The 16733-nt window shown below is 45.4% G+C and overlaps 1 protein-coding gene across 1 annotated transcript; it reads left to right on the top strand.

The window, feature by feature from the left end:
* Positions 1–604: 604 nt before the first annotated feature.
* LOC120027498 (collagen alpha-2(VIII) chain-like) lies at positions 605–14690 on the top strand. Its single transcript, XM_038972449.1, has 2 exons — positions 605–759; positions 12671–14690. The coding sequence occupies exons 1-2, from the start codon at positions 609–611 to the stop codon at positions 14575–14577; spliced, it is 2058 nt and encodes a 685-aa protein (XP_038828377.1). The 5' UTR covers positions 605–608; the 3' UTR covers positions 14578–14690.
* The last annotated feature ends 2043 nt before the right edge of the window (positions 14691–16733 follow it).

Raw genomic sequence — 16733 nt, 5'->3', positions numbered from 1 at the left:
TGGAATGACCAAAATCTAAGCTCGTGTGATGTCAAGGGCATGAATCCTCTTCACACATGATCAAATGTAAACAAATTCAGCCAGCCAAGTACCAACCCCTGCGCTACCACTGCTCTCTCTCTCTCTCTCTCTCTCTCTCTCTCTCTCTCTCTCTCTCTCTCTCTCTCTCTCTCTCTCTCTCTCTCTCTCTCTTTCGCCTCTCCCCTCTCTCCACCTCTTTCCTCTCTCTCTGTCTCTCTTCATCTCTCTCTGTCTCGCTCTCTCTCTCTCTGTGTATCTCTTCACCTCTCTCTCTCTCTCTCTCTGTGTATCTCTTCACCTCTCTCTCTCTCTCTCTCTCTCTCTCTCTCTCTCCCTCTCTCTCTCTCTCTCTCTCTCTCTCTCTCTCTCTGTGTATCTCTTCACCTCTCTCTCTCTCTCTCTCTCTCTCTCTCTCTCTCTCTCTCTGTGTATCTCTTCACCTCTCTCTCTCTCTCCTCTCCTCTCAGCTCTCTCTCTCTCACACAGTCCAATGACCAAACAATCATGAATATCTCAACCTCTCCTTTTCTCATTCTCTCCAATCCAGTTGCTAGCGGCTAAACATGGAGCCGGGGAGTTTGATGACCATGCTGTTGGCTCCTGTCTGTGTGCTGCTGCTGCTGGGGGGCCGTGTCCTTGGAGGAGGCTACCCCCCCATGCCCCAGATGAAGTACATGCAGCCCATGATGAAGGGCCCTGTGGGACCTCCCTTCCGAGAGGGCAAGGGACAGTACCTCGGTGAGTGTGAGTGTGTGTGTGTGTGTGTGTGTGTGTGTGTGTGTGTGTGTGTGTGTGTGTGTGTGTGTGTGTGTGTGTGTGTGTGTGTGTGTGTGTGTGTGTGTGTGTGTGTGAGTGTGTAGTACGTCACCCAGTGGTAAAGGTATGCGGGAAGCAGGAGGGAAGGTTTTCACTGATTACCCACTAGCTTAAGCCTGCATAGCAGCCTCTGCCCGCAGGAGCCACAGCCCAGGATTGAATGCATATGAATGCTTGGATGTGGCTTACGGAAGCTCTGGTTCAGAAATATAGCAGAGAGAAGAGATGAGATGGGAGAGGAGGCCAAAGAGAAGGAGGATGGGAAAACAACTCGGAGGAGGTTCTTAAGAGCGATGCCAAGGCTGAACCATTTTAAGGTCTCTGAGGAACCATACTAAAATCCAAAACTAGAAATGTTTTGGAACTCCTGGACCGGAATTAGCCCCGCTGTAGGGTTTTAAGCCTTATTTATATATTTCCCATGGTGCCTTTTTGAGTGAATTCTACCACCCATGACTGTGTTTACTAGTGACAGAGACATGGTTGTTGCGTTAATAAATGTTTAGTCTTGTGGTCTTCACCAAGTGAGATCCTAAGTGTTGTTATTAAAATAAATGATTTAAGACAATATAATGTATATTTTATAAGGATTTCTTCTGAGGGCCTAGTTTTACTCTAATACAGTGGCCTGAAACTCATGGGTTACAGGCCACATCAGGCCTCCAAGTCACATTATGCTGGCTTGCAAAGTGATGTGTAATTCCTATTGGAATCGAGCGAGAGTGGGGATATCTAACAACTTGAATTATTATTCACCCGCAACCTGCATTAAGAATAATTGCTAGGGTTGGGAAGACTAAGAAATGAGACTAACTTAAACATCTAAACTAGAACAACCATTTCAGTAACAAGTGCAATAAGTCCAAGTAACTGGAATAGTTTAGAACAATATGCAGTCGTATGAAAAAGTTTGGGCACCCCTCTGAGGCTGCATAATAATTTACTCTGTCGTCACAGAAAATGATCACAGTGGCATGCCATTCATTTTCTAAAAAAAGCTGAGTACTGGGGTATTGTCCAGACAAAGATTTTTAGTGTAGCAATATTAAGTTGTATGAAATTAAATCAGATGTGAAAAATAGGCTATGCAAAAATGTGGGCACCCTTGTCATTCTGTTGATTTGAATACCTGTAACTACTTAGCACTGAATAATTGGAACACACAATTGGTTTGGTGAGCTCATTAAGCCTTGAACTTCATAGACACGTGCATCCAATCATGAGAAAAGGTATTTAAGGTGGCCAATTGCAAGTTGTTGTTCTCTTTGACTCTCCTCTGAAGAGTGGCAACATGGGGGCCTCAAAACAACTCTCAAATGACCTGAAATCAAAGATTGTTCAACATTATGGTTTAGAGGAAGGCTACAAAAAGCTATCGCAGAGATGTAAGCTGTCAGTGTCCACTGTGAGGAACATAGTGAGGAAATGGACGACCACAGGCACAGTTCTTGTTAAGGCCAGAAGTGGCAGGCCAAGTAAAATATCGGAGAGGCAAAGGCAAAGGATGGTGAGAACGGTCAAAAACAGCCCACAGACCACCTCCAAAGACCTACAACATCATCTTGCTGCAGATGGTGTCACTGTGCATCGTTCAACAATTCAGCGCACTTTGCACAAGGAGAAGCTGTATGGGAGAGTGATGCGGAAGAAGCCTTTTCTGCACACACGCCACAAACAGAGTCGCACATTTGGACAAGCCAGCTTCATTTTGGAATAAGGTGCTGTGGACTGATGAAACAAAGATTGAGTTATTTGGTCATAACAAGGGACGTTATGCATGGCGGCAAAAGAACACAGCGTTCCAAGAAAAACACTTGCTCCCCACAGTAAAATTTGGTGGGGGTTCCATCATGCTGTGGGGCTGTGTGGCCAATGCCGGTACTGGGAATCTTGTTAAAGTTGAGGGTCGCATGGATTCCACTCAATATCAGCAGATTCTTGGGAATAATGTTGAAGAATCAGTCACAAAGTTGAAGTTACGCCGGCGCTGGATATTTCAACAAGACAACGACCCAAAACACTGCTCAAAATCTACCCGGGCATTTATGCAGAGGAACAAGTACAATGTTCTGGAATGGCCATCCCAGTCCCCAGACCTGAATATCATTGAGAATCTGTGGGATGATTTGAAGCGGGCTGTCCATGCTCGGCAACCATCAAACCTAACTGAACTGGAGATGTTTTGTAAGGAGGAATGGTCCAAAATACCTTCATCCAGAATCCAGACATTCATTAGAGGCTATGGGAAGCGTCTAGAGGCTGTTATTTTAGCAAAAGGCGGCTCTACTAAATATTGATGTGATTTTTCTATTGGGGTGCCCACATTTATGCACCTGTCTAATTTTGTTTTGATGCATATTGCACATTTTCTGTTAATCCAATAAACCTCATTTCACTACTGAAATATTACTGTGTCCATCAGTTATTTGATGGATCAAAATGAAATTGCTGATCCAAACAACCCAATTATTTATAAATGGAAATCATGGAAATTGTCAGGGGTGCCCAAACTTTTTCATACGACTGTATGTATATATTGTACATATATATTCCGACTGGAATAGTTTAGAACAATATATGTTATATTGAGTAGCATAAGATCATTTCATCAACCAATGTACATGCAAAAACATAGATATTGAAAAAAACAATTCTACAGATCATCCTCCAATAGAGCATGCTGGGAAATGTGTTAATGATGGGCGTGGTTTTGGTTCAACTGTGGTTATTAACACCAACACTGGGGTTCTTTTACACCACTGAGTGTTAATTTAACTGAACTCTTTGCAGTGTTAATTTAACTGAACTCTTTGCAGTGTTAATTTAACTCTTGAATTAAACACCAGAAATGTTACACTGAAAAATCAACACTCGTTAATACTGGCAAATTTGCTGTGTGCTATGAAAGGGACATAGTGTATCTGCAGGCTTCCACACATTTCAAGAACCTTTTAGAATTCTTAAGAACCTTAGATGCCACATTTAGAACCCCACACTTAACTCAAAGGTTATTTATCGGGCAAGAGTTCTCAGAGGAACCTTAAGTGCTGAGGAAGAACCATTTAAGAACATTTCTTTTTTTCCCAGTTTACTAAAGGAGGGGATGGAGAGAGAAAGTGGATTGTTGGAAATAGGGATATTTTGATGATGATTGAGCCAGAGAGAACGTTACATTCCCCAACAGTGAAAATGTACCTCTCTTCTGGGAAAACAGAGAGATAAATTAGATTAAAGAAAGAAGCCAACGCTCTCTGTATCTTTCATTGTCGACAGATAGAGTTCAAAGTTCAGCACTTTGATTACAATGGTTAGCATGTGTATTATAAAACTGTGGATGTAAGCAAGGTAATGATGCTCTTACCTAATGTCTTACAGATAGTGAGGTCAGATAGAGTTCTCCCACTCTGTTCAACTCAATAGCCTCCCAAAAACAGTGCATTCGGAAAGTATTCAGACCCCTTAACTTTTTCCACATTTTGTTTGGTTACAGCCTGTCTAAAATGAATATTATAACCATCACAAGATATTGATCCATCCAAATCCATTGTCATTGTCTTGATTTGAAGTTTGAGGTTGCCCGTAGCATCTCACTGCCTCTCTCAGACAGCCAGTAGCATCTCACTGCCTCTCCCAGAGAGCCAGTAGAATCTCGCTGCCTCTCCCAGACGGCCAGTAGCATCTCACTGCCTCTCCCAGAGAGCCAGTAGAATCTCACTGCCTCTCCCAGAGAGCCAGTAGAATCTCACTGCCTCTCCCAGAGAGCCAGTAGAATCTCACTGCCTCTCCCAGAAAGACAGTAGAATCTCACTGCCTCTCCCAGAGAGCCAGTAGAATCTCACTGCCTCTCCCAGACGGCCAGTAGCATCTCACTGCCTCTCCCAGACAGCCAGTAGAATCTCACTGCCTCTCCCAGACAGACAGTAGCATCTCACTGCCTCTCCCAGAAGGCCAGAAGCATCTCACTGCCTCTCCCAGACAGCCAGTAGCATCTCACTGCCTCTCCCAGACAGACAGTAGCATCTCACTGCCTCTCCCAGACAGACAGTAGAATCTCACTGCCTCTCCCAGACAGCCAGTAGAATCTCACTGCCTCTCCCAGATGGCCAGTAACATCTCACTGCCTCTCCCAGACAGCCAGTAGCATCTCATTGCCTCTCCCAGAGAGCCAGTAGAATCTCACTGCCTCTCCCAGACGGCCAGTAGCATCTCACTGCCTCTCCCAGATGGCCAGAAGCATCTCAATGCCTCTCCCAGAGAGCCAGTAGAATCTCACTGCCTCTCCCAGATGGCCAGTAGCATCTCACTGCCTCTCCCAGACAGCCAGTAGAATCTCACTGCCTCTCCCAGACAGCCAGTAGAATCTCACTGCCTCTCCCAGCGAGCCAGTAGAATCTCACTGCCTCTCCCAGACAGACAGTAGAATCTCACTGCCTCTCCCAGACAGCCAGTAGCATCTCACTGCCTCTCCCAGACAGACAGTAGAATCTCACTGCCTCTCCCAGACGGCCAGTAGAATCTCACTGCCTCTCCCAGACAGACAGTAGAATCTCACTGCATCTCCCAGACAGCCAGTAGAATCTCACTGCCTCTCCCAGACAGACAGTAGAATCTCACTGCCTCTCCCAAACAGCCAGTAGAATCTCACTGCCTCTCCGAGATGGCCAGTAGCATCTCACTGCCTCTCCCAGACAGCCAGTAGAATCTCACTGCCTCTCCCAGACAGCCAGTAGCATCTCACTGCCTCTTCCAGACAGACAGTAGAATCTCACTGCCTCTCCCAGAGAGCCGGTAGAATCTCACTGCCTCTCCCAGACAGACAGTAGCATCTCACTGCCTCTCCCAGACAGCCAGTAGCATCTCACTGCCTCTCCCAGAGAGCCAGTAGAATCTCACTGCCTCTCCCAGAGAGCCGGTAGAATCTCACTGCCTCTCCCAGACGGACAGTAGAATCTCACTGCCTCTCCCAGAGAGCCAGTAGAATCTCACTGCCTCTCCCAGACAGCCAGTAGCATCTCACTGCCTCTCCCAGAGAGCCAGTAGCATCTCACTGCCTCTCGCAGACAGACAGTAGAATCTCACTGCCTCTCCCAGACAGCCAGTAGCATCTCACTGCCTCTCCCAGAGAGCCATTAGAATCTCACTGCCTCTCCCAGAGGGCCAGTAGCATCTCACTGCCTCTCCCAGACAGCCAGTAGAATCTCACTGCCTCTCCCAGATGGCCAGTAGCATCTCACTGCCTCTCCCAGAGAGCCAGTAGAATCTCACTGCCTCTCCCAGACAGACAGTAGAATCTCACTGCCTCTCCCAGAGAGCCAGTAGAATCTCACTGCCTCTCCCAGAGGGCCAGTAGCATCTCACTGCCTCTCCCAGAGAGCCAGTAGAATCTCACTGCCTCTCCCAGAGAGCCAGTACTATTGCTTGGATCAAGGAACCTCATGATCTATATAATTAGGACAAATATCCAAACATGGGTTCATAAGGACAAACTACTTGTAGGACAAAATATCATCAGAGACATTCACAAAAACCACCAACACAGAGAAGAAAACAGTATATCCATTTCTCCGTCACCGACATCCAGGTTGTATATTTGATATGGAGGCCATCCCAGATCGAGACAGGATAGACACATATATTTGTGTAGTAAAGCCTGTGCCTTATTTGTCCTTGGTGGGCAGTAAAAAGACAGTGCGGAGACTACGCCTCTTTGCCTTCTCTGGGTCTAGTAGGACTTGGCAGGGGTTCACTAGGTCTGATGAGGCTCTGATTGCCCACTGTTTTCTGAGCTCCGCTGGGTTCCGCTAGGCCCTGCACAGTGTGTGTGTGTGTGTGTGTGTGTGTGCGTGTGTGTGTGCGTGTGTGCTAGACTCTGGTAGGCCTTGTTCCTCCCACCATCTGGTTGCCGTTACCACTGTTTTTTTACTTTAGACAGTCAGACACTGTGTTTGTATTTGAGTCCCCAACAACTGGAGGTTCTGGTTTTCAAGGGAAATGGAAAGAAAGCCTGTGACGGGACATCCGCTTTTGGACGTTAAAGGTTCAATATGCAGAAATTGCTCTGCCATTTCCTGTTTGCAAAAATTCGAATAGTTCTCCTAATTTCAGTTTATGTGAGAAAACAAGCAATGTAGAGCAGTGGTCACTAACCGGTCGATCACAATCGACTGCTCAATCTCCAAGACATTCCTAGTCAATCTCCAAACATGTCTATAAAAAACCTAACGATAAAGCCTTGCGTTCATATTTTTTAAAATTGGTTTCGTGTTTTTGGCGATAGGCAGCCCTAGTGCCGGGAAGGCAAAGTGTTCCCATTTTGAACCATTTCATGTGTCGACACTGCTCCCTCGCTCCTCTCAGACTGACCATCAGATCCAGGCCGTCAGTTCAGTAAAAAAAAAAGAAGCTAATTATTATGCTCACTCAGCTGTGCCTCACAAGTAAAACAACAAATTAATTTCAAAATGGTCTGAGAAGAACAACATTTGCAATTCAACTATAGCCAATATGCAGTGATAATGTATTGGGCCTATAGCTTACTGCACAAACCTCATTGCTACAGAATTGTTTTAATTGGTTAATGTTGCATATGCTTACATTTCATATTTAAAAAAAATCTGAGCAGTAGATCTCGGCTTGTAATTTGACTCAGAAAGTGATCTTGGTTGGTGACCACTGGTGTATCGAATCATTGTACCATCTAAACCGCAATAAAATATATTTTCAAAAACCAAAAATATTTCATTTTCAACTGTTTGAAGTTAGTGTACTAAAACCGAAAGCAAAAGATTAAAAAACAAATCCTAAGAACAGGAAGTATAGAAATAGCACACATAGAACAGATCTACCACTTCATAGACTTCCTTCTAACGACGATGACAGATCTATAACTCACAATACTATGTGAATCTGATCGGGTAGCACAAAAAGTTACATATTTCAGCTTTAACAAGACTCCACTCCATCTGAACTCCTCATCAACATTTACTGGACAGGTTGACCAGCGCAGAACCTCCCTGAACAGTTTATTTCTTCTTCTCGTCAAGACCAGTATGTAGGGGATCTATACTGAACAAGAATATATAAGCAACATGTAAAGTGTTGGTATCATGTTTCATGAGCTGAAATAAAAGATCCCAGAAATGTTCCATAAGCATTAAAACCTTATTTCTCAAAAATGTTGCGCACAAATGTGTTTACATCCCTGATAGTGAGCATTTGTCCTTTGCCAAGATAATCCATCCACCTGACAAGTGTGGCATATCAAGAAGCTGATTAAATATCATGATCATTAAACAGGTGCACCTTGTGCTGGGGAGAGTAAAAGGCCACTCTAAATGTGCCGTTTTGTCAAAAAACACAATGCCACAGATGTCTTGTTTTGAGGGAGTGTGCAATTGGCATGCTGACTGGAGCAATGACCACCAGAGCTGTTGCCAGAGAATGTAATGTTCATTTCTTTACCATAAGCCGCCTTCAACGTCATTTTAGGGAATACGGCAGTATGTCCAACCAGCCTCACAACCGCAGACCATGTGTAACCACGCCAGCCCAGGGCCTCCACATCCGGCTTCTTCACCTGTGGGATCATCTTAGACCAGCCACCTGGACAGCTGATGAAACTGTGGGTTTGCACAACCGAATAATTTCTGCACAAACTGTCAGAAACCGCGTCAAGGAAGCTCATCTGCGTGCTCGTCGTCCTCACCAGGGTCTTGGCCTGACTGCAGTTCGGCCTCGTAACCGACTTCAGTGGGCAAATGCTCACCTTTGATGGCCACTGGTACGCTGGAGAAGTGTGCTCTTCACGGATTAATCCCAGTTTCAACTGTACTGGGCAGATGGTAGACAGCATGAATGGCGTTGTGTGGACGAGCGGAATGCTGATGTGAACATTGTGAACCATGGTGGCGGTGGGGTTAAGGTATGGGTAGGCATAAGCTACGGACAACAAATACAATTGCATTTTATCGATGGCAATTTGAATCCACAGAGAAACCATGAAGAGATCCTGAGGCCCATTGTCGTGCCATTCATCATCCGCCATCACCTCATGTTTCAGCATGATAATGCCCGGCCCCATGTTGCAATGATCTGTACACAACTCCTGGAAGCTGAAAACTTCCCAGTTCTCATGGCCTGCATACTCACCAGACATGTCACCATTTGAGCAAGCTTGTGATGCTTTGGACCGACGTGTACGACAGCGTGTTGCAATTCCGACCAATATCCAGCAACTTCGCACAGCCATTGAATAGGAGTGGGATAACATTCCACAAGCCACAATCAACAGCCTGATCAACTCTATGTGAAGGAGATGTGTTGCACTGCATTAGGCAAATGCTGGTCTCACCAGATACTGACTGGTTTTCTGATCCATGCCCCTACCTTTTTTTTAAGGTTTCTGTGATGAACAGAAGATTATCTGTATTCCCAGTCATGTGAAATCCATAGATTAGGGCCTAATGAATTGATTTCAATTGACAGATTTTCTTATGAACTGTAACTCAGTAAAATCTTTGCATGTTGTGTTTATTTATTTATTTTTATTTTTTAAGATTTTACCCCATTTTCTCCCCAATTTTCGTGGTATCCAATCGCTAGTAATTACTATCTTGTCTCATCGCTACAACTCCCGTACGGGCTCGGGAGAGACGAAGGTCGAAAGCCATGCGTCCAATGTGTCGGAGGAAACACCGTGCACCTGCCCCCCTTGGTTAGCGCGCGCTGCGCCCGGCCCGCCAAAGGAGTCGCTGGAGCGCTGCGACAGAGCCTGGGCCCGAACCCAGAGACTCTGGTGGCACAGCTAGCGCTGCGATGCAGTGCCCTAGACCACTGCGCCACCCGGGAGGCCCACGTTGCGTTTATTTGTGTTCAGTTTCTTTTACACATGCTACATTAAGTTAGTGTGTGAGAGGGAGAAGAGGCGAAAGAAAGTGAGAGAGAGAGAGAGAGATAAAGAGAGAGCATCGGATTCAATTGATGTTTGTGAATGAATTTCTCCGCCTATGCCTCCAGCACTCCCTCCCTCTCAATTCAATTCAAATTACTTTATTTTACTATCTCTCTCTCTCTCTCTCTCTGTTGTGACGCAATGTGTTAGCAAGAGTGCTTGTAGGCATGTGCGTGTCACAATGTTTCCCCCACAGTGGAGCTAAATAAATAGTAGCCTAACGACCAGTGATTTCTCTCTCAGCTTCCCATAACCAAACACAGGGGCGCAACTTTGGTTTCAGAAGTGGGGGGACAATTTACCCCCTAAAAAGTATAACTTTTTGGGGGGTCGGATAAACACTTCAAACAGCTTACCTGACCAGTCGGAGGCGTGCTGAGAGTCACTCAACATATTCTAGATCATTACATTCTATGGGGCACAAGGGCCCCTAGCTGCCTCAAAACAAGTTCCTTTCATGGCAGGCACACTATCAATAACTCACCATGAAACAACGATTGACAAAAGCATATTCCAGCGTTCAAAATCTAAGAAAATTCCGTAAGATGATGTCAAATCAAATCAAAGTTTATTTGTCAAACGCGCCAAAAACAACAGTGAAATGCTTACTTACAGGCTCTAACCAACAGTGCAATTTTTAAGTAAAAAATAGGTATTAGGTGAACAATAGTTAAGTAAAGAAATAAAAACAACAGTAAAAAGACAGTGAAAATAACAGTAGCGAGGCTATATACAGTAGCGAGGCTATAACAGTAGCGAGGCTACATACAGACACCGGTTAGTCAGGCTAATTGAGGTAGTATGTACATGTAGGTATGGTTAAAGTGACTATGCAAATATGATAAACAGAGAGTCGCAGTAGCGTAAAAGAGGGGTTGGCGAGTGGTGGTTGGCGGGACACAATGCAGATGGTCCGGGTAGCCAATGTGCGGGGTCACCAGTTAGTGGGGCTAATTGAGGTAGTACGTTCATGAATGTATAGTTAAAGTGACTATGCATATATGATAAACAGAGAGTAGCAGCAGCGTAAAAGAGGGGTTGGGGGGGTATAATGCAAATAGTCCATTTGATTACCTGTTCAGGAGTCTTATGGCTTGGGGGAAAAAACTGTTGAAAAGCCTTTTGGTCCTAGACTTGGCGCTCCAGTACCGCTTGCCATGCGGTAGTAGAGAAAACAGTCTATGACTGGGGTGGCTGGGGTCTTTGACTATTTTTAGGGCCTTCCTCTGACATATAGAGGTCCTGGATGGCAGGACCGAGCAGTTGCCATACCAGCCAGTGATGCAACCAATCAGGATGCGCTCAATGTTGCAGCTGTAGAACCTTTTGATGCCAAATCTTTTTAGTTTCCTGGGGGGGAATAGGCTTTGTCGTGCCCTCTTCACGACTGTCTTGGTGTGTTTGGACTGTTCTAGTTTGTTGGTGATGTGGACACCAAGGAACTTGAAGCTCTCAACCTGCTCCACTACAGCCCTGTCGATGAGAATGGGGGCGTGCTCCCTCCTCCTTTTCCTGTAGTCCACAATCATCTCCTATGATTCCTATGTCCATGAACCTATGATGGCTACCATTGTCCATTCCTATGTCTATGAAGATACTTTACCTGAAGTTTTGACATGAGATGGATCCTATGCCAGCATAAAGGAGGCCTATACCCTGGTGTTAGAGTTCAATGATGGATGTGGTAGCCTACATCAGCCATTCTGGACACACATCTATTCTATTCTGGATTCACACTTCTTGTTGTCTTTCTATGGCTTGTGTAAATGTGTAAATGGCAAGCAGCTACCACCACCTATTGGCCATGAGACTAAATTGCATTGCTATTCCCTCTTCCACAATTGCAATAAGTGGAAAATCAAGACACTTCAATATTGCTCAGTAGTTATTGCCTGTATTTTAGTTAATTTAAGTACAAAATTGCCAGCAAATCAACAGAAATTCCTATCTACTTTATATTGATGATGTTTAGTAAGAGTATGTCATAAACTATAAAAAATAAAGAGAGTCGCACACTGCATATATAAACTCCCAGTCATTTATTGGGTAAATCACCAACGTTTCGGCATCACTGTGCAGTCTTCAGGGTGGGAGTTTATATATGTAGTTTGCGACTCTCTTTATTTTATATAGTTTATAGTTTATTCGCCGTTATTCAGCACCTCCACACAAAATAATTGTTCTGGGTCAAAATATAAATTTATCATCAACAATGACAGGACAGACGAATGGGATGATTGCTGTTGTCAAATCCATGTGCCCAGCTCTAAACTTCCGGTGGCCACTTAATGGTGTTCTTTAGCCAACTTCCTACTAGATCAGCTAGTCCAATATTCGACACCCTAAAGGAAAACCTAACCTGGGTACTACTCCTGAATTGCCTGCATCATTGTCTTGACAAACAAAACTAATTAGACGATGACATGAATTTGGCAATGCAGATGCACACTGGCACTAATGTAGAACCATATCTACACAATATTCACTGTAGGTTTTACAATTCAGTTTACTGTGACTTGAACGGAATGCCTCTTTCAATCAACTGTAAAATCAATTATAGGTTCTCGCAAATCAAGGGTTATTGAGTGCTGTCTTAAGGACATATTTACAAAGCTTTTGTTCATCTATTTACAGAGCCAAGTCACTGACTAAAGAAAAAAAATGCAAACTGGGGCTATGTTCAAAACAGCACCTTATTTACCTTAGGGCCCTGGTCAAATGTAGTGCACTATATAGGGAATTTGGGACGCACTTGAGATGTCATTTGGGACGCATCCATGGAAATGTTTCATTTTTCAAAATTTAAGATACATTTTGTAAGATAATGAAGGATTTGAAAGGGGATGAACAGGTAATCACATGATCTTCCATTTTCTCCTACAGACATGCCACCCATGATGGACGTAAAGGGCGAGCCAGGGCCCCAAGGAAAACCTGGACCTAGAGGCCCAACTGGGCCCTCAGGACTTCCGGGAAAACCAGGACTGGGGAAACCAGGTCTCAATGGCCAGCCTGGCCTTCAGGGGCCTCCAGGCTTTCCGGGCATTGGGAAGCCAGGACTTCCGGGTCTCCCAGGAAAGGGGGGAATTAAGGGGATGCCTGGGAATAATGGCGAGGTTGGACTCCGGGGTGAACCAGGTCCCAGAGGACTTCCAGGTCAACCAGGTCTCCCTGGGCCAGCTGGCCTGTCTCTTAATGGCAAACCTGGCCTTCCCGGTGGGAGGGGCCAACCTGGGTCTCGTGGAGAACCAGGACAGAAAGGTGGGCCTGGAAATCCTGGGGAGCGTGGACTCAAGGGAGAGAATGGCAATGGGAATCCTGGATTGCCAGGAACCAGGGGCCCCAATGGGCTCAGGGGCCCCCCAGGGCCAGCTGGTAATCAGGGCATGGGAAAACCAGGACTTGACGGGCTTCCTGGTCCTTCTGGGCCTAAAGGGGACCAGGGGCTCCCAGGAGGAATAGGAGAGCCAGGGAAGGCTGGCGGTCCAGGGCTGCAAGGCCAACCAGGATCCGTCGGATTGGGCAAGCCTGGTAATGATGGATTGCCTGGAGGGCCCGGTCCACTTGGGCCTAAAGGTGAGCCAGGACAGAGGGGTTCTTCAGGGTTTCCTGGAGGTCCTGGCTACGGCAAACCTGGTCTACCAGGGACAAAGGGAGACAAGGGCCTTTTCGGGGGACCAGGCGTCCCTGGAAATAAGGGAGAGCCTGGGATGGCGGGACAGCCAGGAGACATGGGCCCAGATGGACAGCCAGGACCACCAGGAATACAGGGCCCCATGGGGCTTTCAGGAAAACACGGCATGCCCGGCCTGAAGGGAGAGTTGGGTCCACAGGGGCATCCAGGTCTGCCAGGGATCAGAGGGGACCAGGGTCCCGGTGGTATGTCTGGAAAACCAGGCATTTCTGGAGACAAAGGGCTCCCGGGCCCTAACGGGGCTATCGGAAAACCTGGGCCCAAAGGCGAGGCAGGGCACATAGGCCTGCCAGGAAACCCAGGTCTTTTAGGCAATCCTGGACCAAAAGGGGAGCTTGGGTTTGTTGGGTCTCCAGGACCAAGAGGCCAGTCTGGAATCCCCGGTCTGCAGGGGCCTTCAGGGCCAATGGGGCCACAGGGTATCCCAGGTCTGAAGGGCGAACCTGGGCTGCCGGGTTTTCCTGGTCTGGGCAAGCTCGGAGAAAAAGGAGTTCCAGGTCCCCAAGGTCCCCCAGGAAAGCCAGGCAACTCTGGACTCAACGGCAACCCCGGCCCTCCAGGGCCACCCGGGCCCCCTGGCCCTGCAGGAAACGGACAAACCGGGGTGGCTGGGCTAACGGATTCAGGGCTGGGTGGGGACGAGGTACCAGACGGGAGGAACGGAAAACCACAGTTTGGCCGTGCAGATCTCTCCGCCACCATGTCACCCGCGTTTACCGCCATCCTCACCACAGCCTTCCCTCCCTCTGGGATGCCCATCAAGTTCGACAGGACCCTTTACAACGGACAGAATGCCTACAACCCTGCCACCGGTATCTTCACCAGCCCCATGTCTGGCGTCTACTACTTTGCCTACCACGTGCACGTAAAGGGATTCAGTCTGTGGGTGGCGCTGTACAAGAACTATGTTCCAGCCACATACACCTACGACGAGTACAAGAAGGGCTACATGGACCAGGCGTCCGGTAGTGCCGTCCTTGAGTTGAAGGAGAATGACCAGGTGTGGATGCAGATGCCCTCGGATCAGGCTAACGGGCTCTACTCCACCGAATACATCCACTCGTCCTTCTCAGGGTTCCTGCTCTGTCCCACATAATGGCCTGCTAGTCAACGATCACCTAGGGTGCCTTCTGATGTCCCTATATCATAACACCGGCAGCCATTACAGAATAACACCACCTGTATAATGTTATCATCAACAACATAAACAACGACAGGAAAAGACGTTGTGAATGGAAGATGGAGAATTAAAAAGCAGGAGAAGGATACTTCATGCTGTGCTCTGTTTTTATCTCTTTCTTTAAAATGTCTGTTTTTTTATTTTTATGTGTTTGTTTTTTTAGCTTATATTATTATAATTATTATTATTGTCATAATTGTTATTATTATTATTTTGTCATCGTTGTCTGTATTGTTGTTGTTTATTGGATTCGGACTATTAAGTGCCTTACTTTGTCTAAGTAACAGTTATTATGCTGCGTTCATAACTAATTGGGAAGGTGGTAAATACCAGTTGGATACAATCAAGTGCTTTGAACTCATTGAGAAAAGCCGATTGGCTAACAGCTATCGCGCTTGTAAAATATTATAGTGTTTAAAAACCATATTAATAGCTTGCTTTTTATAAATAATGTTTTGTTGTTGCATTTAACTGCCATAAATGCTGTTATCATTTCCTTAGTAGGTGACGTTGGAGGTCAGCATGTAGGAGAAGTCGGAGGTCAGCGGTTATAGATGAGTTTCCCACTAGTAATTAACAGTTAGAGGAGCGTTCAAGTGGATTTTTCCCAGTCGTATGTGGTAAATACCACCTTCCCACTTGGTTATGAATGTAGCATTAGTTCTACCCATGTGACTGCACATCCTACCCAAATGCTCTGATATCAGTAGGATGAAATCGTCGGACCCTGGGGCTCTGATTGGTTCCCCTGGCTGTGGTCACTTCCTGCACAAAAACCTCCCATTTCCTTCTATGTGCGCGTCCTTCCTATTTAAATCAATATTTCACATAAAGATGTACCATTACACATACAGTATGAAGAGTATATTCAATAAACAATTCCTTACGTGAAATAATATCCAATACTTTTCACTTTACTTTTCTTCTTTTTTTTTAAATACCTGTTATAGGGATCAATGGATCATTGTTTATCAGTATGCTCTGATGTTTTGACAGTCAACTTCCAGTTGTCTGTTGGGTGCTAATTTTCTGGTTCTATGAGAGGCTGGTGCTGAAAGCATTGCTGGTCATACTAGAAGCTGACGGTTTTGGATCATGGCTATTGATCAATAAGAAGTCATTGCTCTATCCAACTTGTGTAAGATCCACACAAAACAGGGGACACATAGAGATAGCAGTATTAAAAATCCAAAAGAACCATGCTTTCCCCATTTTTCCTCTTCTTTGATAAAGCATCAATATCCAAACCAGTAACCTAAAGAATTATAAATACTGTATATAGAACACATTAAATAGACAAATAAATAAATCTATGAATAAATGTGTAAGTTAATCATTATATTAATAAATACATTATGCGTCAGCTCATAGACAGAAGTTGTGGGCCAAATGCATTAGGATCAATGCCATGTTTCCCTGCATCGATCCATTCTGTGGGTATTCCCATTTACCACCTGCATTGCAGCTCCTATGTCACCCTCATTACGTGCTCTACGGCACACACATGTCGATGACATCACTGCTTCTTGTGTCCGCTAATACCATAGCTGCGGCCGAGCAATCAATGCCCTAGTACCTTTCACATTAACATTTAGAGTGAACGTTCTGAGGGATAGCTCACATTAAAAGCCTCATTCTGTCTACAAACTACAAAGCACATCACAACTACAAATCACATTAACAACTGGCTAAAGGCCATCCAACCTGTTTCTACAGAATAACCCTTTCAAGGTTCAGATGAAACCCAATGGGTGCATTGGGTGCAGTTCAAATGATCTTACACAACGCTCCCAGTATTTGGTGCTATAGTTATTATCTCATTGTGATGATAAACGTACAGTAACAATGTATAATCCTCCATAAGCCTCAGTATTACATAAAGGCTATACATTCATTTTCCACCTAAAGATACATCCACAACTAAAATGGTTTGTCCATTGCTTGGTTAAATGGAACATCTGATGTTGCCACAGTATATTCCTAGCAGAAGTCTTCTGACAGGATATGAAAGAAGGTTAACTTTGGGAAATGACCATGCATGAATCTCCATAATAAGTAAAGAGAGAGAGAGA

This window comes from Salvelinus namaycush, chromosome 32, assembly GCF_016432855.1.
Source record: "Salvelinus namaycush isolate Seneca chromosome 32, SaNama_1.0, whole genome shotgun sequence".
NCBI lineage: Eukaryota > Metazoa > Chordata > Actinopteri > Salmoniformes > Salmonidae > Salvelinus > Salvelinus namaycush.
Note: the sequence above shows the minus strand (reverse complement) of the source record. Positions and strands in the feature narration are given on the sequence as shown.